We start from the raw sequence: 23,205 nt of genomic DNA on the forward strand, positions 1-23,205 counted from the left end.
GCTGGACCAAACTTTTCACACTCCTCCTTCCTGAGTATTTCCTATCCTTCCCTCTCATTTCCTACTCCTCCACCTGTGACAGTTTGTGCAAAGCAAAGAGTTGGTCCAGCCACTGTAGAGTGAATGCCCTTCCACTATCAGACTACTCTGTAAGATGGTTGGAGAAAACAGTATGAAAGCAGAAGGGTCCCAGTCTAAAGGCAAACATCAAGCTCTTCTAAATCCACTTTCAGTCCCTACACTCAACTCCTTGTAATCCTCTCAACCTCTTAGTCTTCTGACTTTGAGTAATTTCCCCAAATTCCAAATTTCCCCTCCCCCTCGTGCTGCATCATGGTTTCTATCTATTTCTTTACTTCCTTAATGACGATACAGCTCCGCCCACTGCTGTGCTGCCTCAGGTATTTGGCAGCGGAATTTTATTTTTTAAAATAAAGAAAGACTACATAGAAGTTACTGTTAAATCACACCTTTAAAGAGATTTTTAAACAAAGACAGAACCAGGTATGTACAAAATTCACACAGACATATGTAAGGAAATATACTGTTTTAAATAATGCTTCTTGGGCTTCCCTGGTGGCGCAGTGGTTGAGAGTCCGCCTGCCGATGCAGGGGACGCGGGTTCGTGCCCTGGTCCGGGAGGATCCCACATGCCGCGGAGCGGCTGGGCCCGTGAGCCATGGCCGCTGAGCCTGCGCGTCCGGAGCCTGTGCTCCGCAGCGGGAGAGGCCACAGCAGTGAGAGGCCTGCGTACCGCAAAAAAAATAAAAAAATAAAAATAATAATAATGCTTCTTTTTTCTTTCCTAACTCTACTAACCCTACTTTAGATCACTCTCTGAGTATCTGTCCATCAACAGATTCTGCTCAGTCTTACTCTAACTTGTATGTATTTGATTTAAAGGCAAATAAAATGACTTACCGCTGACCCTTCCTGGTTTGTAACACTTCCGGTATTTGTTCTTAGTTCTTTATTCTGGAAAAATAAAATAAAAGAATTTCATTTTATATTGTTGCATTTCCATAAGGAAAAATAGTTTCAACAATTAAGAAAAAAAATGTGTTATGAAAAAAGTAAAGATTAAAGCTGAACACCAGAGAACAAACCTCACTGTATCCCAAACACGTGGAACAAAATCCTACTTTTGAAAAATTACTTCCTTAATCAGGGCAGTGGTTACCGTTGGCAGGGAGCGTAGTAGGAACTCAAAGGGAGCTCGAGGTGCTCAAAGGCCCTGATCTTGATCGGGATTCACACGGGTGGGTTCAGGTTGTGAAAATTCATCAAGCCCCACGCTGCTGATATGCAAGCTTTGCTGTACACTTACGTATATTTATTATACCTTGACACAAATTTTTAAAACAACCCTTTAACGTTTTTATTAAAGACATTTTCATTTCAGAATTTACAGGACAAAAAATCACTTAAAATGACCCACGGCCTCACCACCCAGAGATAACCACTGTTAACATTTTAGAATCTAGTCTTCTAGGCTAGGAGGAGAAAGTGCACAAAGGAGAGTGTTCAAGTGTGTTAAATGCTGGTGAGTCAAGTACACTGAAAGACCTTCAGTAGGAGTAATAGACCTAGGGATCTAATGACATGGAGGTCACTGGTGACCTTGACTAGAGCTGTTCTGATGGGATGATGGGGGCAAAGCCCTGACTGGGGTGGGCAGAAGAGAGATGAGGGATGGAATGACAGCAAATCATGAAAGGATGATAAAAGGATCCTCTTCCAAGGATGATGCTGCAAAAGGCACAAAGAAATGGAACAATGGTTCCACTTATTATGTACTGCCACACACACAAAAGAACTAAACCTAATAATTGACAACTTAAGCACCTTCCTTTATCAAAATACTGATAAAACAGAAGTTGATACTTGCATTCACTGGGAGAAACGTAAATTCTATTTCAACATCGCAAGACAGGTACTCACATTCAATAAGGGAAACGCCTGAGAATTACGGTTGCAATCTAAGTTTTCATTTTTTGTTGTCCAACATTCGCTGCTGTTGAAATAATGACCACAAAAGTCTTCACTGACACTAAGTTCATGTTTTTGTGACAGCTCCTATGCAAAGTAAGATTCTACGTCATAATTTATTTCCACTTAATATCTAAATAATACCAAAAAGTTATTCAGCTTGGAACACTTGAAACACGCAATAGAACAAAATACCAAAAAGAAAGTTTTGAATATAATTTTCAGTACGATTGAGGTAATCATAACATTTTAGCCATTCTGATGTGCTCAGATACAGTAATACATAATATAATCATTCTCTTATAGTAATAAAAGTGATTAAGATGTTACTACAAGGAAATGGTTCACAGAGAAATACAAAATACTTTGTCCTGGGGCTACTTCCATTTTACTCCAGGTATAAAAGATTTTACAGAGAAAGAAAGCAGCATTTAATTACAAGGAAAGATAAACCAAACACTCAGTAACATAAAGCAAAGATGGCAAACCCAACTGAGTGCAGGGGGAACACTCATTTACACATCAACTAACAATGAGGCTCCTAGATGGATGAGGAAAACCGCGCTCCTAATGGCAACTCCCAGGCATGAAGAAAAGGTTAAGAGGCTTCCATTGGCCAAATATGAGACAATTTGAGCAAAATACATAAAAACAGTAATAGATTATAACCCACCCAACAAAGTTAAAATCAATGAGTCCATATTGATAATTGATTGACTGACAGACGGATAAGAGAGAGGAAAAGAGTGCAACCTCATAGTCGAATGCTAATAAATGTAGAAGAAAACATGGAATTAGAAAATCATTGTTTAGCAATCATCACAGTGGTAACTGTGCCTTGATTCAGGCAAGAATCAAAGAACGTTAAAACAAGGACCGATGAAGAAACAGGATATTTACACATAAATACAAAAGTGTTTCTTCACAAATTATTGTTAACAACAAGGAGAAAAGTAGTAGCTTTACAGTGGAGAAACCTGGCAGAAACTTCCTTAACTGATCAAAGTTAATATCACCAAAAATGGGACAAAACAGTATACTTTCTGGTATGCCTGCCAAAAATATAACCTGAATTTAATCACGAGGAAACGTGAGAAATATTCAAATTGAGGGACATTTAGTAAAAATAAATGGCTTGTACACCTCAAATATATCAATGTCATGTCATGAACCACCCTCAACACCTCCACCCCCCCCAAAAAAAAACCCTGCAGAAATACAAGGTGATCCTGGATTGGATCCTGTACCAGAAAAAGAAAAGAAAAGAAAAGAAAAGAAAAAAGCTGCTAAAAAGGATGTTGTTGGGACACTGGCAAAGTTTGAATATGGTTTATTAGCTATTATATCAATTAGCATTGTATCGCTGTTAAATTTCGTAAATCTGATCTCTGTACTGTGTAATCTAAGGGAATATCTTTGTTCGTAGGAAATACACACTGACCTAACCCGGTCTCTTTTTCCTCCTCTCACACTCTCCCCCTCCTTTTCCCTCCTCTCCTCTTTCTGAGGTCTACTTATACTCACTAAATCTACTCACACTCACTGAAGTTCTAGGTTCCCTATTACTAATTTTTTGAACGAAGTGAAACTTTTACATTTCTTCTTTAAATTGAGTTGGTTTTCATTTGTGCGTGACCCACAGCCCCCTTATCAATGGTTTCCACAACTCTGATTTAAATATTTACTAACATTTTTCATAAGATACAAGGAAACTAAAAGATCTGTAGTCTCAGAAAGCATATACTTTGATATAATTAAGGCGTTTATTGCCTAAGTCCCAAAATCTGTGGTACTTCTCTATTCCTGGCCTCCTCACTTGATAAGCTAATAAATCTTAAAACTCCTAACTTTTCCTTCATAGCTTTAGACACATTTAAAATTTGTGTTTTACTTACTTCCAGCTCAGAATATTGATTGTGACAGGGATGATGTTCCAAAAGCCACACTATGGTAAACTTCACAGGCCCAGGGCAGCTGAATGACTTAACTGTTTAGAGAAAGGAAGTCTCATTTTACAACAATAATATATATACTTTAACATAAACTTAAGGTTTCAAGAATGCAATTTAAAATAGACTACTTTGGACTTCCCTGTGGCGCAGTGGTTAAGAATCTGACTGCCAAGGCAGGGGACATGGGTTCGAGTCCTGGTCCGGGAAGATCCCAAATGCCGTGGAGCAACTAAGCCCATGCACCACAACTACTGAGCCCATGTGCCACAACTACTGAAGCCCGCGCGCCTAGAGCCTGTGCTCCACAACAAGGGAAGCCACCGCAATGAGAAGGCAGCACACCGCAACAAAGAGTAGCCCCTGCTCACCACAACTAGAGAAAGCCCGCGTGCAGAAACGAAGGCCCAACGCAGCCAAAAATAAATAAATAAATGTTCCTTTAAAAAATAAATAAATAAAATAGACAACTTTAAGGAAACCATGAGTAAAGTATTACCTAATTTCTCCAAAAAGTCACTGCAAAATGAGACAGATAAATTCCTTAAATTAAATTATTATGGTTAACCAAGGCTGAGGCTGGTAGAGTTTCTGGGGCAGAGTACCCAAGAGGTGGGAACTACACAGAGAAAGGGTCAATGAAATCTGCATACAGATCCTTGGTCTCTGGCTGCATAACAGCCTGCCCGTGCACAGGGACAAGCTGAAAAATTCTGAGTTCACATGGGGATGGGAACTAGCCAGAGAGGAAAGGCCTCAGTAAACACACCCCGTGTCTGGGAGAGACGCAGAAGAGTCACACCTTAGAAGTGGTGCTAAGTTAGTTCTAGAGTAAAGGCTACCCCTGATCCCTCCTAAAAGAAATTAAAAACAAAATTGGAAAGGATCGAACTGACCCCAAAGAAACGTAACTGTCTGCCAGAACAAAGTTGTTCACGGAATACAACATTCTAGTACTCAAGAATGTGAAATTCACGATATCCACTAGCCAAACAAAAATACTAGATACACAAAGTGGGAAAAGTTGACTCATAATCGTGACACGAATCAGTCAATTTGACAACGATGTGCACTGTTCTGTGTGTCTATCGCAGTTCCACAGTGTTAGGATTACCGTAGCTTCATGTTCAGTTCTGAAATCAGAGAGTAAAAGCCCTCCCACTTTGTTCTTTTTTAAAATTGTTTTGGCTATTCTAGGTCCTCTGTATTTGCATCTAAGTTTCAGAAACAGCCAGCCAGTTTCTACATAAGTTTGCCTGGATTTTGATTGGGATTAATTGAATTTATAGGTCAATCTGGGGAGAACTGCCAGTATAATGTTAAGTTATAGATTTATCATAGATGCCCTTTATCAGGTTGAGGCCATTTCCTTCTATTTCTAGTTTTCTGAGAGTTTCCATCATGGATAGGTGCTGATTTTTTTCAAATGCTTTTTTGTATATATTGAGATGATTATATGATGTATTTCTTTTATTCTGTTAATATGGTGAATTACACTGAGAGATCTTCACCAGTGGCTCCACATGACGGCATCTTGAATGGAGTAGCTAAGAGGGGTCACCTTAGCTTTCCTTAGGGAAAGCAAGGCATCTGATCCACCAAACAGCACGGACACATACCCGAGGGACCAATGCTTAACTTTGTAGGCACTAAAATTTGGCTCTGGGACTTCCCTGGTAGCACAGTGGTTAAGAACCCGCCTGCCAATGCAGGGGACACAGTTCCGAGCCCTGGTCTGGGAAGATCCCACATGCCGAGGAGCAACTAAGCCCATGCGCCACAACTACAGAGCCTGCGCTCTAGAGCCCGCACGCCACAACTACTGAGCCCATGCGCCACAATTACTGAAGCCCGCACACCTAGAGCCCATGCGCCGCAACAAGAGAAGCCACCATGACGAGAAGCCCGCGCACCGCGACAAAGAGTAGCCCTCGCTCGCCACAACTAGAGAGAGCCCGTGCGCAGCAACGAAGACCCAATGCAGCCATAAATAAATAAATTAATTAATTAAAAAAGTCATTCCTAACAAATATTTTTTTAAAATAATAATAATAAAATAAAATTTGGCTCTGTGAGAACTCAGAGACTCAGTTTCATCTTTCACACCATGGATGTAAAACTTAATGCCCAATTACTCACTTAAACAGTAACTATAAAGTAGATGATGAGAAGGCTGCTTGGTGAACATGGCAGCAGAACAAGGAGGCTCAGGTGGGCACTTCATCCACCCCCGCCAGCCACAGTGTTAGAGCTACGGTCATAGTTACAGAAAGACCTCTCTCCCATCAGTGCTGGGACACTGCCAGCTTTTACCTGACTAAACCCTCATTTTTTTTTTTTACGTTTTTGTTCCTAACTCCCTTCTGCTGCTCATTTTTCTTTCTTTAGATATGTTAATACTAAATTGTGGTCTACTTTTAGGCTGATCTCGGACATTACATATTGATTTAAAAAAAATTCAAATTCTGTGTTTCAGTGGTCCATATAACTTTTTATTCCCCCATGTAATTTTTTTGTCTGCACCAGTGTTTTAAATGTTGTCTAGACAGTGAGACATGAATTTATTAAAGCATTGAGAGGCCAAAATTTTTTCCTCACCCACCTTGGGCTTCAATTTCCTCTTACCAAGCTCTTATCACCACTGATGATCTATATCACGAAGCTGCTTTGAACCGCCTTTGCTTTCTAGCTGATGGCTGGCCTACTTCCGTCAGCAAAGACCACACACGGCAGAATTCTCCAACAAATGTTCAGAGCACGGTGTGAGAGATAAAAGGGCCACGGCTGTGGGTCCCACGAAGCCAATTTGCTCTACCCAACAGAAAAACTACCCCTTACCCCAAACTTTAACTCTGGCAACCAACTGACCTAGTCAAGTTACTGGAAACACCTAGAGGGGTTAGTGCACAGTAAATATGATCCAATGTAAACTCATTAAAAATACTGCAGACCTCAAGATCTATGACTTGGTAGTCATGACACACCAGTATTTACACAGACAACACAGTCCCTAACAAATATTTTCACTTTCATAAGCTCTAAAATCCTAATTGTTAGTGTCTAATAATTTTTATTTCCTACTGTGATCATGTGTATATTTAGAAAATTTTCAGAAACACAAAGGTTTCATCACAATCATGGCATTTCATATAACCATAAAAAGAATTTACTGAATTTTAAAAGGGATTCAGAGTCAAATTTCGGAGGTCAAATCCTTTTTTGCTGAAGACTTCTTTACTAGGTTTTAACTATAATTTTTAAAGAATGATAAAGAATGATTCACATTACATTTTCTGAGACAGGATCAGAAAAATTCATTCTTGAAAATAACTATGACCCGACTGGAACAAAAGAAACCCTTAAAATGTTAGGATCACTTAAAAACATTTGCCTAGTTTAAAATATATAATATTACAATGTGTTATGTTAGTTTATGTTAAATTAATGCATGAGTTGATACTACATGTTGCTCATTTATAATTTATTGTTATTTTACTGTTATATTAGTTTATTATACTTACCAGAAAACTTGATCTCAGTAGAGTTAAACATAGTTTTCCTAAATATCAAAGGTCCTGATTTCTATAATGAAAAACAAAGAAATACAGAAAGCTCTTGTTAAAAAAATTTCTCTCTACTGTTTAAGAGTATAGTTTTATCCTGGAAAATACATAGTTCTAATCCTTTAACTCCTATGCCTGGAGTGATTATTCTTTGAAAATGTAAATCTGGGACTTCCCTGGCAGTCCAGTGGTTAAGACTCCGTGCTTCCACTGCAGGGAGCACAGGTTCAATCCCTGGTCGGGGAACTAAGATCCCACATGCCCCGTGGCTCGGCCAAAAAAAAAAAAAAAAAAAAAGGCATTAAAAACATAAATCTGATCACATCACTCACTGGCTTAGAACTTTGTCTCATGTAATCTACTCCCTGCAGTGGATGTGAGGCTCCAGAAGGCTCCTGGGGCCAGCAACACACGGCGGGTGAGTACGACTGCCACTGTACGATGACTGCTGTTCAGACGGAGAACCTGTCTGTGCATCTGCAGCTGCTCTCGTGGTATCAACATAAATGCACTTCTGATAAAACAACTGACCCTCTCCCTAAGTTATGGTTTGCCGCTGTCTCTTTATAAGAGACCAAATCTCACTGCCGCTCACAGGGCCGCGCCCACCTCTCTTGCACCTTTCTCTCAGGTCCTCAAAAACATGATACTCCTTCCTGCCCTCAGGACCTTAGCAGTCAACTTGAAACTGACTTGAAATCCCCTCCCTGTCGCTCTCTTTATCTAGTTATTTCCTTCTTACCCCTGAAAGCCCAGTTCAAATATCCCTTTCCTCAGGGTGTCTTCCCCTGGAGCCCACACCAGGCCAGGCCCTCCCTTCCATGGTCTGTAAGACCCATTCCTCACAACCCGTACCACAACCAAAATGAAATCTTACACTAGTTATTTAATGTCTGCCCTCACCAAGAAAAAAAATCCTGTGAGAAGGGATCACGATAAACGAACATGTGGTTAGGAATTAAAGAAAAACACTGACAGGACAAGCAGCTCTTTCTTAATAACCTCTTCTCCCTCCTCAACTGTTTCAACATCAATAAAACCCCAGGCCCAGACCCCTCCTCTGAGCTGCACATCCACACACCCAATTACCTAAAGGTCATGTCCACTGGATGTCCAATAGACAGTCCACACTCACTTGCCCTAAACCAGACACCTCGTCAGGGAACTAGATCCCTCATGCCACAACTAAGAGTCTCATGCCACAACTAAAGATCCCGCATGCTGCAACTAAGACCCAGCACAACCAAATAAATGAATATATTATTAAAAAATTTTTTTAAAAAGAACCATTTCTTGATAGATTTGCAGAACAAATGAAAGAAAACTCCACTTTCCTTTCCTGTTCTGAAGAACAAGTTTTGACAACTTGAAATGGGGAAAAAAAAAATCAGCCTACTCTTTGCAAAGAGCTTTATGGATTGCTACTGTCCTGAATCACACAGGACTAAAGATTACGTGGGACCCAAAGGTAATTTTTTCTTCCTCACGCAGGAAGCAAAGTCATTCTCTCCCCATGGCCTTTGGAATCTCACCATCCAAAGTATACTTGGCAAAGATCTTTACAGATATGGTCAAGCAGTCTGTATGCAGCCGATTCACTTCCAACTTATTCGGACTTAGTTTATGCTACTGCCTACTCACTACAGAAGCAGCATCAAACGGTAAGTGTGGTTCTCTGAGTTTTGCTTTTTACTGTTCAGAGAAATTTAATGATGAAGATACACAGGCTCTATCACTGGCGCACAAAATAGGGCACCAACCCAGAAGAATCCTGGAAAAGACAGTTGCACTGGGTCTTAAAGATTCAGAAAGATATGTACTCTCCTTCCTTTATGCAGCTTTTGCGTTATAGGAAGAATCTGTAGCCTCTGGTACTTTCTCTTTCCGGTTGAGGAAATCAAAATATAAGTTTTGCCTTTAGAATTGGGACATCGTTTCCATACATGTGGAAAATACGCATCTCAAATGGAGCTGGATGAAACCTCTGAATCTAGAAAAGCAGGAGATAAGGCCTCTTCGATTTCCTGTCTCTCTTCAGCAAATCTTTCCAAAATTCTACCTCTGCATTCCTCCCACATCATCTCATGTCTACTGGATGTCAAGTTCTCAAATGGCCTGCCCTGGAAAGGAAGCGTTTCCACACACTCATGCCTCCAGACAAGCCTTGCAAACATCCCTTAATTTCTTTCCAAAATTCTACCTCTGCATTCCTCCCACATCATCTCATGTAACTACTGGATGTCAAGTTCTCAAATGACCTGCCCTGGAAAGGAAGCGTTTCCACGCACTCATGCCTCCAGACAAGCCTTGCAAACATCCCTTAATTACACATCCTGCCCCCGCCCCCCGCCCACACACGCTCCCGGAGCTGTGATGTCAGGAACCCAAGAAGAGGGAAAGAGGGGTGGGGTGACTATTGCATGTTCCCTTCTCATTTAAAGAAAGAAAGAAAAAAAAGGCACAAGCTCCTTCTAAATTTATGCGGAAACTGAAGCCCTGTGGCTGCTCCCGGGCACGAGGAGAGGTCAAATCCAAAGATGCCGCTAGGAGTGCCGAGGGGTTCAGGGCTCAGGTCTGAATAAACGAGGACCTGATCTAGCCAGAGCAGGTCGGAGCAGAGCGAGGGGCCAGGACTTCGGGAATGGTGATCCTCATGAACAGGGTTCAGAAGGGATAGCAATCCCCCAGCACACAAGCTTGACTGATCCTCCCCACAGCCCACGTCGGGCCGGAGGAGGGGACGCTCCCCGCGCCGAACAAAGAGCCCAGAGAAAGTATCAGGGCACCCGGGGCAGGCCCGGCCAGATCAACAAGACCGAGACCGGCTCCTGGAGCCCAGAGAGCCCGGGGAGGACCTGCGGGCCCGGGCAGCACCTCGCCTGGGTCCCGACACTCCACTTACGTCATTGATCGTCGCTGCCCAGAGCCCGAGCTCGGGGACGGCGCCCACAGCCGCCGGGCCCCAGCACAGGAGGCAGAGGGCAACTCGCAGCAACGGGCGCCTGGCGGGAGGGCGGCCGCAGGATGAGAACCAGACCCCGGCCCAGCTGGTGGCGGCCATCTTGACGCGGAAGCCGCACCTGGCGCTCCGTGGCGCCCGCCACGCCCCAGGCCCGCACCAGGTGCAGCTCCGCCCCGGGCGGGTTCGGGTCCGGGAAGTGTGGCTGGGGCATGGGGGCGGGGCTCAGGGCCGGCCGGGGCGTGGAGCTAGAGGTGGGGCCGGAGAGTGGAAAGGAAAGGGGGCGGGCTAGAGGGAGGGGTCCGAGCATAAAGGCGGGGCCAGGCATGCTCCCCAGGCGGGTTGGGGAGCCGGGAGAGGAGGCGGGGCCGGGAGGGCGTGTAGGAGATGGGCGGGGCTCAGAGTCAGGCCGGGGCTCAGAGTCAGGCCGGGGGGAGGAGGCGGGGCCGGAGGGGAGGCGGGGCTCTAAATCAGGTCCACGGGGGAAGCGGCTTCAGCCCGAGGCGGGAAGCTGAGGTCCCAGAATTCGCATGGCTCTGGTCGAATGCTTAGTGGAAAATATAGGATGGAGCTACTAGCTAAGGTTATTCTCTGTGTATTTCAGTTTCTTGAATCCTCTGCATTTGTCCCCCAACCCCCTCATCTCAGGGGAAATAAATTGTTCTCTAAATTCACGGTAAGTGCCTGGAAAGTGCTTTGAGGTCCGGTCCGTTGAACCCAAGGCGTAGTATTGTGAGTATAATGTCGGTAGGATGGTTAAAGATTTTTAGAACAAAGTTGCCTGGTTACTTAAAGCTCAGAGGGGCAGAGCTTGGGTCTGTCTTAACTGTGTACTTCGCCAGGCATTTTTGACTGTGAAACCTGAGTAAATGTCTTGCTGTCAAAGAGAACTACAGTAGCTTATTATTAAATGTAAATAATGTCCAGAGGGAGAATACAGTCCTAGTTTAACATTGTCATTAACGTAAAATAGGATCGATTTATAGTCAAGAGGATCTGGCCTTATCAGTCATCTCAGTCACTTATTTAGACTAATTACTGAGAGCCTAATGTGTAATAAAGACTGCACGTGCATTCCATACGTGCCTTTCCCAGCAAACAGTTGTGATCATTTCTATGTGGGTGGAAATAATAGACTACGCCAAGGCCTGGAGGAACAGAAAGACCTACCAGATGACTGGTTATTGGTGTGAGATGGACAGTGGCAAGACTGCGAATATTTAAACAGTAGCAGAACATCCAGGTCCTCCTAAACACTTTAGTCTAAGACATCAGAGGGGCAATGATGGTTTTTAAGCAAGGCGGATGAAGTGACCAGATTCTTTTGGTTAATCTCAGTCATATGAAAACTGTGTTAAGGAGGGCAATGAGATGATCAGTTAAGAATATTTCAATACTTTGTATGACCAGTTAAGAATAAATTACAGTAATTCAGAGATGGTGGCCTCAACCACAGAAGCTTCCATTAGAATAGAGATTTGGATGGATTCCAGAAATGTGGGAGATGGAGATTTTAAATTAAAAGACCTTGGTGATTGATTAGATATTGGAGCTTAGGAAGGAGAGGAGTTGAGGCTGGAACCAAGGTATCTGGCTGGAACAAATGAGGTGTGGACCATCTGGAAGAGGAGAAAAGTTAGGAGATCCAGGACTACGTGGCTTCACAAAGGGGTAATTTATTTAGGTAACTGTACATTGGGGAAAGAGCAATACCCAAACAATTCAAGGAGTGTTGGACACACAGTCTGAGTTGGTATTGGCTCCCTATTAGAATGAGAGGCATAAGGGGCCAGGTAATAAATAGAATCTGGGCCCATAGTTGGATCCACTGGGTCCACAGACCCACGTGGTGGTAATTATCCTGGTTCCAGATTGTATAATTGGAATATACATAATGAGTAGCTGAAATGACCTTACACTGGTCCTCGGTGTCTAGAATAAGAGCTGTCTTAATGGGGAAGTCCAGGTAGAATCCTCTGAATCTGCCCTGCTGGCCAAACCATATTGTCTCCTGGGGGGAATGGCAGAAATTAGTGCTGCCTTTAAAAGATGCAATGGTGGTGGCTACCATCACATCTCCATTTAATGCCTCTTCCACTGTAGGTGCTCCTGTTGGTACAATATTATTTACAAAGGACACTTTGTGTCTTTTTCCGTTGATCCACTCACATCCCTCTATCCCAGATATCCTTGTCCCAAATCTTCTGATCTTTCTCCTCCCAGATTCCTGACCAGCTGGCTAAGCCATTAACCACTGCCCATAAATCCATGTATGTTTAAACTTCAGACAACTTCCCTTTCCACAAAAAGTGAATAAACAGATGCATTGCCTGAAGCTCTGTCCCTGTGCCCCACCCTGGGGACACTGGAAAGATTTCTTCCTCACCTTTGTCTTTCAAGGCCGCCGCTGAGCAAGACTAGAGTGCAGCTGCTATCCTTTTTCAACTTGCCCCTACCTATGGAGCCGATCCACCTATGTACCAAGCTCAGGCTTTTAACCTCTCTATCAGCTGGTCATAAATAGGATCTTCCATGCAGCCCTGGGTGTGAACTGAGGGAGAAGCACTTTTGCAACTTTGCTTGATGTCAATGAAAGTAGATAAACAACATCTATTAACTACAAAGCCCTTGATGACAGAGAAATGATTGAAAAAGTTTTCTGAATTGGAAGAATTATTGTTAAAGTGCCCATTCCCCCAAAAGTGATCTACAGTTTCAGTGCAATCCCTATCAAAATTCCATTTTTTCACAGAAACAGAAAAATCCTAAAGTTTGTATGGAAACACAAGAGACCCTCAAATAGCCAATGCAATCTTGAGAAAGAAGAAGAGAGCTGGAGGCATCACACGTCCTGATTTTAAACTATATCACACACAAATGTAGTTATTTACAAAAGAGAAAAATATGTACAGATATTGAAAACAAACTTATGGTTACCAAAGGGGAAATGTGGGGAGAGGGATAAATCAGGAGCTTGGGATTAACATACACACACTACTATATATAAGATAGATAACCAACGAGGACCTACTGTATAGTACAGGGAACTCTACTCACTAGTGTGTGATAACCTATATGAGAAAAGAATCTGAAAAAGAATGAATATATGTATATGTATAACTGAATCACTTTGCTGTACACCTGAAACTAATACAACATTGTAACTCAACTATACTCCAATAAAATTTTTTAAAACTATATTACAAAGCTACAGTAAACCCCCCCCCAAAAAAACAGTATGCTATTGGCATAAAACAGACATATAGATCAATGGAACAGAATAGAGACCCTGGCAATAAACCATTGCATAATGGTCAATTAATTTTCTACAAAGTCTCCAAGAATACACAATGGGGAAAGAACAGTCTCTTCAATAAGTGGTACTGGGAAAACTGGATATCTATATGCAAAAGAATGGATCCTATCTTACACCATACACAAAAATCAATGCTAAATGGATTAAAGACTTGGTCATAGAGCTGAAACCATAAAACTCCTAGACGAAAATGGAGGAGCTAAGTTCCTTTACATTAGTCTTGGCAACGATTTTTTGGATTTGGGACCAAAAGCAAAAATAAATAGTGGGACTACATCACACTAAAAGCTTCTGCACAGGAAAGGAAACCATCAACAAAATGAAAAGCAACCTATAGAATGAAACTACTTGCAAACCACACATCCAATAAGGAGTTAATATCCAAAATATACAAGAACTCATACAACTCAATAGCAAAAAGACCAACAACAAATAGCCCAATTTAAAAAATGGGAAAAACACCAGAATAGACATTTCTCCAAAGAAGACACACAGATAGCTAACGGGCACATGAAAAATGCTGAACATAACTAATCATTAGGGAAATGAAAGTTAAAACCACAATGAGGGTCTCCCCTGGTGGTACTGTGGTTAAGAATCCGCCTGCCAATACAGGGGACACAGGTTTGAGCCCTGGTCCAGGAAGATCCCACATGCCGCGGAGCAACTAAGCCTGTGCACCACAACTACTGAACTTGCGCTCTAGAGCCCACGAGCCACAACTACTGAGCCAGTGTGCCACAACTACTGAAGCCTGTGCGCCTAGAGCCCATGCTTTGCAACCAGAGAAGCCACTACAATGAGAAGCGCGCGCAACACAACTAGAGAAAGCCCGTGCATAGCAATGAAGACCCAACACAATCAAAAATAAATAAATAAATAAAAATGTTAAAAAATCACAATGAGATATCACCTCACACCTATTGAGATGTCTATTATCAGTAATAAATAATGATAATACATAAAAGATTAAATAAATAGGACAGAAAGAAAACCTCTTCCTTACAGTAGGACACCAACAAGTAAATATAGAATGAATGATTGAGTTAGGAAATCATCATTTGGTAACTGTCATACTTACACTTGACTCAGAAGGAATCATCAATTGGATTCTAAAATTAGTAAAAGTTTGTTGAGGAAGTATCTGCCACAAACTATATTAATTACAAAGGGGAAAATAGTAATTTTATAGTAGAGAAACCTGGCAGACACCACCTTAATGATCAAAGTTAATATCACAAAGAGTGGGACAAATTGACATGATATGTCTCACGCTGTGATGCCATGAAAAGAAGCAGCATCACTTCTGTGGTATTCCTGCCAAAAATGCATCACCTGAATTGAATCATGGGGAAACCTCAGATAAACTCAAATTGAGGAACATTCTACAAAGTAACTAGCTAGACTGAATTTCTAACAGTTGCTTTTCACAAGAAACTTGTATATCATATAAATATTTTTCTATTGTGTCAAAGTTTTATTGTTTACTAATGCTTCATACAGACCCCTTGTTATGCAACCATTAAAATTCAAGAGCACTAGGAAATAGAATCGTTTCTAGAACACTAGCCAATCCTCACCAGTAGGTGACACTAGCTGATTGAAGATATTTTATATAAACTACTGTCTACTCTAAATGGCTTTTTAATCCAGCGTTTTCATCTTCCAACTTCAATTGATGATGCTATATATACCTCTAATTTAAGCCATTAAAACCTTAATCAGTCAGCAAACATTGTGTGCCTTAGTGCTAAGTATCACACATTTGATTGCTGGTAATGGACTCAACAGGGATTTTACATTATTAAAGAACAAATGCTTTTATGTGTTATTTATTTATTTATCTTTACATCATCTTTATTAAGCAAAATAATAACAACAGCATATATGTTATTTATTTTTTAAACATCTTTATTAGAGTATAATTGCTTTACAATGGTGTGTCAGTTTCTGCTTTATAACAAAGTGAATCAGTTATACATATACATATGTTCCCATATCTCTTCCCTCTTGTGTCTCCCTCACTCCCCCCCTCCCTATCCCACCCCTCTAGGTGGTCACAAAGCACTGAGCTGATCTCCCTGGGCTATGCGGCTGCCGCCCACTAGCTATCTATTTTACATTTGGTAGTATATGTAAGTCCATGCCACTTTCTCACTTCATCCCAGCTTACCCTTCCCCCTCCCCGTGTCCTCAAGTCCGTTCTCTACGTCTGCGTCTTTATTCCTGTCCTGCCCCTAGGTTCTTCAGAACCATGTTTTTTTTAGATTCTGTATATATGTGTTAGTATTTGTTTTTCTCTTTCTGACTTACTTCACTCTGTATGACAGACTCTAGGTCCATCCACCTCACTACAAATAACTCAATTTCGTTTCTTTTTATGGCTGAGTAATATTCCATTGTATATATGTGCCACATCTTCTTTATCCATTAATCTGTCGGTGGACACTTAGGTTGCTTCCATGTCCTGGCTATTATAAATAGAGCTGCAATGAACATTGTGGTACATATCATACTATTTTGATGATGGTAGATTTGTTTTTTGTTTTGGATGTATTAGGTCTTTGTTGCTGCACGTAGGCTTTCTCTAGTTGTGGCGAGTGGGGGCTACTCTTTATTGCAGTATGTGGGCTTCTCATTGCAGTGGCTTCTCTTGTTGTGGAGCACAGGCTCTAGTAGGCCTGTGGGCAGGCTTCAGTAGCTGCAGCATGTGGGGTCAGTAGTTGTGGCGTGTGGGCCCTAGAGTGCACGGGCTTCATTAGTTGTGGCTCATGGGCTCCAGAGCGCAGGCTCAGTAGTTGTGGTGCACAGACTTCATTGCTCCACAGCATGTGGGATCTTCCCGGACCAGGGCTCGAACCCGTGTCCCCTGAATTGTCAGGTGGATTCTTAACCATTGCGCCACCAGGGAAGTCCCTGCATTATATTTTGAAATCAGAAAGCATGATACCTCCAGCTTTGTTCTCCTTTCTCAAGATTGTTTTGGTTATTTGTGGTGCTTTGTGTTTCCAAGTGCCCATTAATAGATGAATGGATAAAGAAGATGTGACATATATATATACACAATGGAATATTAGCCATAAAAACTAATGAAATCTTGCCATTTGCAACAACATGGATGGACCTAGAGGGTATTATGCTTAGTGAAGTAAGTCAGACAGAATAAGACAAATACTGTATGATTTCACTTATATGTGGAATCTAAAAAACAAATGAACAAATATAGCAAAACAGAAACAAAGTCATAGATACAGAGAATAAACATGTGGTTGCCAGAAGGGAGGGAGGTGGCGGGGAGGAGAGAAATAGGTGAGGGAGATTAAGAGGTACAAACTTCCAGTTGCAAAATAAATAAGCCATGGATATGAAATGTACAGTGTGGGAAATATAGTCAAGAAATATGTAATATCTTTGTATGGTGACACATGGTAACTAGATTTATCCTGGTGATCATTTTGAAATGTATAGAATCACAATGTTGTGTAACAGGAACTAACATAGTGTTGTAGGTCAATTATACTTGAAAAACAAACAAACTCATAGAAGAAGAGATTAGGTTTCTGATTTCCAGAAGTAGAGGGTAGAGAGAGGCAGAACTGGATGAAGGCATTCAAAAGGTACACACTTTCAGTTATAAGATAAATAAGTACTAGGGATGTAACGTTATACATGAAATGTGTTCAGTGAGTAAATCCCAAGAGTTCTCAACACAAGGAAAAAATTTTTTTCTATTTCTTTAGTTTTGTATCTATATGAGATGATGGATGTTCACTAAACTTATTGTGGTGATCATTTCATGATGTGTGTAAGTCAAATCATGATGCTGTACACCTTAAACTTATACTGTGCTGTATGTCAATTATATCTTTATAAAACTGGAAGAAAAATATAAAAATTAGGTTGTCATTTTACTGTTGAGTTGTAAGAATTATGTATAAATTCTGGATAAAAGTTCCTTTTATCCAGACTGATGATCTGTGATTTTGGATTGGAATATTTAATCCATTCACATTTAGTGAACTACTCATCACTGGCTAAGCAAGAAACACTGGGAATGCCAGGCAGACTTGTAAACTTCCTGAACTTGGAATATATTATCCAAGCCACAGACAGATCCATAAACAAAATGTGGAGGCCTCATTGGCCCAAGATGTTTAAGTACAACGTCTGATCAATGATTGGCTTACTACTAAGCTCTGCTTGACTCCCGGATGACCCCTTAAAAGCCAGACTTAAAAATAAAAATGCGAATAATTTTAAAAAAGCAACTGAGCAGAGGCACCAGTGTTCAAACATTGCAGGAGAAACGCAATCTACAGGATTAGTTCAGGCAAACCCCTAAAGAAACAGTGATAACAACCACCCCTGGAAGGAGAGACAAATTAGAATCCATAGTTGTTGCAATATATGATCTGAAATATCCAGTTTCAACAGAAATAGATTAAATGGGTAAATAAACAAGAATATTAATGTGTACACAGGAAAAAAGTAGTCAATAGAAACTTTCCCTGAAGGGATCCAGATGTTGGACTGAACAGACATTTTATATGTAAAAAAGCATCTATTTATAAATATGTTCAAACAATGAAAGAAAACCATTTTTTTTAATCAAATAGAGAATATCAATAAAGAAAGAGAAGTTATTAAAGTAACTGAATGGAACTTCTGGAGTTGAAAAAATACAATTACTAAGATGAAAAACTCACTAGAAGGGCCCAACAGCAGACATGAGCCAGCAGAAGGAAGAATCAGTGAACCTGAAGGTAGATCATCACTGATAATCTCACCTAAACGACAGGAAGAAAAAGAGTTGGAGAACCACACATTTTTGAATGAGAAACTATCTTCTGCCTCTGGAGAAACTATGTTAAAACAAGCCTCGTGGAGTTAAGTACTCATGGAGTACTCCGTGGAGTTAAAGAAGCAGCCTGCATTCTCTTGTTCAGACTTGTAACATGATGGAATTTTGGTTTTCAAACTCCAGCTGATGGCCCTTTAATTTTAAGTCCGATGGGGCGGGGCCTTGGAGCCTGCTTCCAGGAAAAGCGTTTGATCTAGCTCTGAAGTTTGTTACAGAGTCTGGACAGCATCTGCAGGCCTGGCTGATCTGCTTTACCGTGGTATTAATAGACTTCAATAAAATGTGCAAGTCAGAGCCCTCTGAGGAATAGTCTTTAAAAGAAAGTATTCATTTGAAGCCTTCTATTCCCTCTTCTGGACTGTTATCCAAGACAGCAAGGTCTAGATTGCTGTGCTTTGCAAATCCCAATGTCCCAGTTCTGTTCAGAATATAGTCACTAATATTCTCAGTGAGTATCAGTTGAATGGGTGAGTTGATTGTATCCGCACATGGTTGATGTTCAAAAACACTTTTCTTCTTTCAAAAATACTTTTTTGGTTAGAATTTGTAGATGTGCAGTTTCAGTAAATCCAGAGATTCATTTAAAATGATTGTGTCCTTAAGAGGTAGGAAGGGTTAATATACATAATTCTCAAGCGTCTCTTCCGAATATCTATGCATGGAATCCTAGATATTATACATTAAAATATTCTAAAGTAGTGGTCTTTGGGTTACAATTTCTGGAAATAATCACTACATTAAAATACAAATAAGTTAGGTAATTTAGACATGCTTTTTAAAGTTAAACAGGATTGGCAATTTTACTTCTATTCTTAGACCTTTAAAAGGGAGAAAATAAAACCTACATATAGAAACATCACACGTTACTGAAATGTTCATTAAAGAAAGCAAAACTTCCAGTTTTCCCATTTGTCACTCAAGGTACCTAAATGTCTTTAGAGAAGTTAAGTTGCTGTTATAACTGGTTTATTTTTGGGTGAGTTACTTTCCTACCGACTCAGCAGAAGTTCCAACTTGCTTTTTTCATTTACCAGGAGAAGTTACAAAATTCTTTACTTTCATGAGTCAGGACAAGTCTGGCCAGAATCGACCTGATTTGTAAGATAAGAGCTGTGGTTTGGCCTGTTTCCTGAGAGGGAATCTCTGCTTGGTCTGGGGGACATGGAAGAAGAGGGAGGGTCTCCTCCTCCCTGGAGGGCACTCTGACACCTCAGGTCCCCAAATCCTGTTGGTAAAGTCACCACTGCTTGCCATCACCCATATATGGAAAGAGAATGGTCACTGAAGCTCAAATAACTAAACTCCAGGACGAGACTGATAGGAGAGGTATCTGGGCATCGCTGTGTAGGCAGGTGCCGGCCTCTGGGGGATGAGGACCACTCTCCTGCACCCTGGCCACTTCCCCTACTGTGTGCATCAGTGGCAAAGATTAAGTCTTTTTCTTTTCCTCCTCTCCTTTCTCCTCTCCTCTCCTCTCCTCTCCCTCTTTCTCCCTTCCTTCCTCTCTCCCTCCCTTCCTGCCTCCCTTCTTTCTCTCTCTCTCTATTCTCATTATTATTATTTTTTGGCTGCATTGGGTCTTAGTTGCGGGATCCTTCATTATGGCGCTCGGGCTTCTCTCTAGTTGTAGTGTGCAGGTTTTTCTCTCTAGTTGTGGCGCGAGGGCTCCAGAGCGTGTGGGCTTTGCAGTTTGTGGCATGCAGGCTCTCTAGTTGAGGCGTGTGAGTTCAATAGTCGTCGCATGCTGGGCTTAGTTGCCCTGCGGCATGGGAGATCTCAGTTGGACCAAGGATCGAACCCACGTCCCCTGCATTGGAAGGCGGATTCTTTACTACTGGACCACAAGGGAAGTCCCTTTTTCTTTTCTTTTTTGAATTAGTTTGCGTTATTTTGGAGGCGGTTGATAACATAATCAGGGACAATATTTCTACTATGACAAATGGTGAGTTTGTACTGCATAAGCAATGAAATTGGGAGAAGCCTCTGATTGGGAGAAGCCTCGATAACAAGCATAAGGTCCTTTCAAGGACCTTGCCACCTCCCCTTCCTACAGGGGGTTGCAGGAGGTGTTGCAATCTCTACTGTACACTGATGGACACTTGGGCTCCGGGAGATCAAAGTGACCTGACCAAGATTGCCCAAGGAATGCTCACAGGACTGGTTCCTGTCTAGCCCTTGCTGTTGGCTGCGTGGTCTGACTCCTGAGGCCCTGATTCTTCTCACTTCTCCTTTCTACTCAGAAAGAAAGGCCAGAAAAAGGAATGGAAAGGGGGGTGGGGAGGAGGGGAGAAAAGAAAAGGAAAGGAAAAAGAAGAAAAAAGGAGAGAGGTGGGGAGGGGAGTGAGGGAGGGAGGGAAGGAGGGGAGGAAAAAATAACCCTCCCAAGGCAGAGCTAGTCTCACCTGTAGGTCACAAGTATTTCTGGTATTTGTTTATTTCTCTTGCTCTCCCCAGCCCTGTCCCAGCCCTGTCCCAGCCCGGCTGAAGAGAATGACTGTCTTGTTTCTCCCTGTTTTCTCTCCCAGACTTTTGGCCCATAGGAGTCACTTACAAAAGTAATTTGAGTTTATACAAAAGAGAACTTGAAGGGCTATGTTCAGTTCATGCTCAGAAGTCTATACAAGACTTTGCCAGGGATCGGGTCCTCTGAAAGTTACTTCTTTCAAACATTCCAGCGTGGCTGAGAGAAGAACATGGTGGTAGCGACCGTCTCAGCGAGTGTCTGAACGAGGGGAGTCCGGCTCCATTCTCCTGTTGAGAAAAGGAGGCTGGGATGGGAGTTCTGCCCATCACGCCCCATTTACCCAAGGCCCTGGGGCATCGCTGTGGGGTTGAAGTGAATTTCTCTGCCATGTTTGTTACTGTCTCAGGAAAAGCCGGAAGTCACAGCTTTCTCTCTACAGCAGAACTGGCCCAGGCTTTCCAGCCCTTCTCGGGCCACACGGCATATACTGAGCAAACTGGACAGGATTTGGGGGGCTGTGGGCATTTGACGACCTATTCATTATATATTTATTTACATTATGTAATTAAAATTAGAAACACAAAACACAAAGTGTATTAGTTTAGATATTTAATATTAAATGTGTATGAAACTCCCAAGTATGTTTTTCAATTTGCTTATTTATCTTACAGATGCAAATATACATTTTAAAAAAAATATTTATTTAATTTATTTATTTGGTTGCGCTGGGTCTTAGTTGCAGCAGGTGGGCTTCTTCGTTGTGGCTCATGGGCTCCTTAGTTGCGGCATGTGTGCTCCTTAGTTGCAGTGGCGGCCTTCTTAGTTGTGGCTCATTGGGTCCTTAGTTGCGGATCACCAGCTCCTTAGTTGTGGCATGCAAACTCTTAGTTGCAGCATGCATGTGGGATGCAGTTTCCTGACCAGGGATCGAACCCGGGCCCCCTGCATTGGGAGCACAGAGTCTTAACCACTGTGCCACCAGGAAGTCCCGAACATACCTTTTTTTGGTGGGAGGGGAGCTGCACGGCTTGCAGGATCTTAGTTCCCTGAGCAGGGATCAAACCCATGCCCCTTGCAGTGGAAGCACAGAGTCCTAACCACTGGACCACCAGGGAAGTCCCCACGAACATACCTTTTTACCTTGGGTTTTTTTGCTTAAACTAGCCAGTCAGTTCCTGATCAAGACATTCTCAATAGTTACCACCAGTAGGAAACTTTATTTGCACAAAGTAAAAAAATAAAAATTTTCTACGGATTTTCAAATAACCATTCAAAATTGTCCAACAGTAGAAATGATCTTTCTAGGCTCTAACAGCCTTTTGTTTTTTTCCTTTCACGGATAAAATGTGGTGCTAGCATTTCTCCTAACAATGCAGTTTCCTCGCCAACCCGCAGAACTTTCTTGTCTGGAGCATTTCACAGTAACAATAGAGCTGGCAGACCCTGGAGACTGGGGCATCTGGGCTGGCATCCGGGACCAGGACCCAGACTGTGAGGGCCACACACTGATCCCTGCAGGCTGCAGTGGCTTGGGTGAGGCTACTCACAATTGCAACACACCTGGGGATGCCAGTGGCCCTGCGCCTGCGTGGCTGCCCCAGGGGCTGAAGGGATCAACACTGAAACTGACCACATCAGTCTACTGCTTTACTAGCAGAGTAAGTGAGCCTCCTCTTGCCTCAGTCTGCCCAGCTGTGACATGGAGATAATAACAGTAGTACCTACCTGGTAGGGTTGTTATGAGGATTAAATGACTGCCAGGCCTGGCCACATAATAAGGGCTATCTATGTGTTTGTTAAAAAAAGTTAAAAGGTCGAGAGGCTCTAGAACAGACCCCCAAATCACATGCTTAGAGCCAGCCAGAACTGGATTCCTTCGTTCTGAATTCTAGCTCCCGCCCTCTCTAGACACGGGCCATAGCAGGCCCTCAACCTTTCCAGCCTCTGTTTCCTGGCCCATGCGTGATGATGGCACTGGTACCCACGTTAATGATGTACATATTAATGTACAGTTCACATAAAGTGCTTGAGACATAACAAGTGCTCAACCAGCAATGGCTGTTATGACCCAGCAGAGCCAGGACGTGAACTCAGGGGTCCTAAG

At 42.1% G+C, this 23,205-nt stretch overlaps 1 protein-coding gene across 3 annotated transcripts in view; it reads right to left on the reverse strand.

Annotated features, from left to right (window-relative positions):
* TMEM87B (transmembrane protein 87B) overlaps positions 1-10,645 on the reverse strand; it is a 48,139-nt gene extending 37,494 nt beyond the window's left edge. For 2 of the 3 annotated variants that reach the window (XM_082672309.1, XM_082672308.1), the window contains exons 1-5: positions 10,404-10,645; positions 7,460-7,520; positions 3,885-3,976; positions 1,942-2,076; positions 922-975 (exon numbers count right to left, since the gene is read on the reverse strand). In XM_082672309.1, coding sequence (XP_082528435.1) covers positions 922-975; positions 1,942-2,076; positions 3,885-3,976; positions 7,460-7,520; positions 10,404-10,562 — 501 coding nt within the window. In that variant the 5' untranslated portion in view covers positions 10,563-10,645. The remainder of the gene's footprint in view (positions 1-921; positions 976-1,941; positions 2,077-3,884; positions 3,977-7,459; positions 7,521-10,403) is intronic. The other variant, XM_082672310.1, reaches the window with a different exon arrangement.
* Positions 10,646-23,205: the final 12,560 nt, after the last annotated feature.

This window comes from Grampus griseus (assembly GCF_964374135.1).
Source record: "Grampus griseus genome assembly, chromosome: 15".
In the NCBI taxonomy this organism is placed as follows: Eukaryota; Metazoa; Chordata; class Mammalia; order Artiodactyla; family Delphinidae; genus Grampus; species Grampus griseus.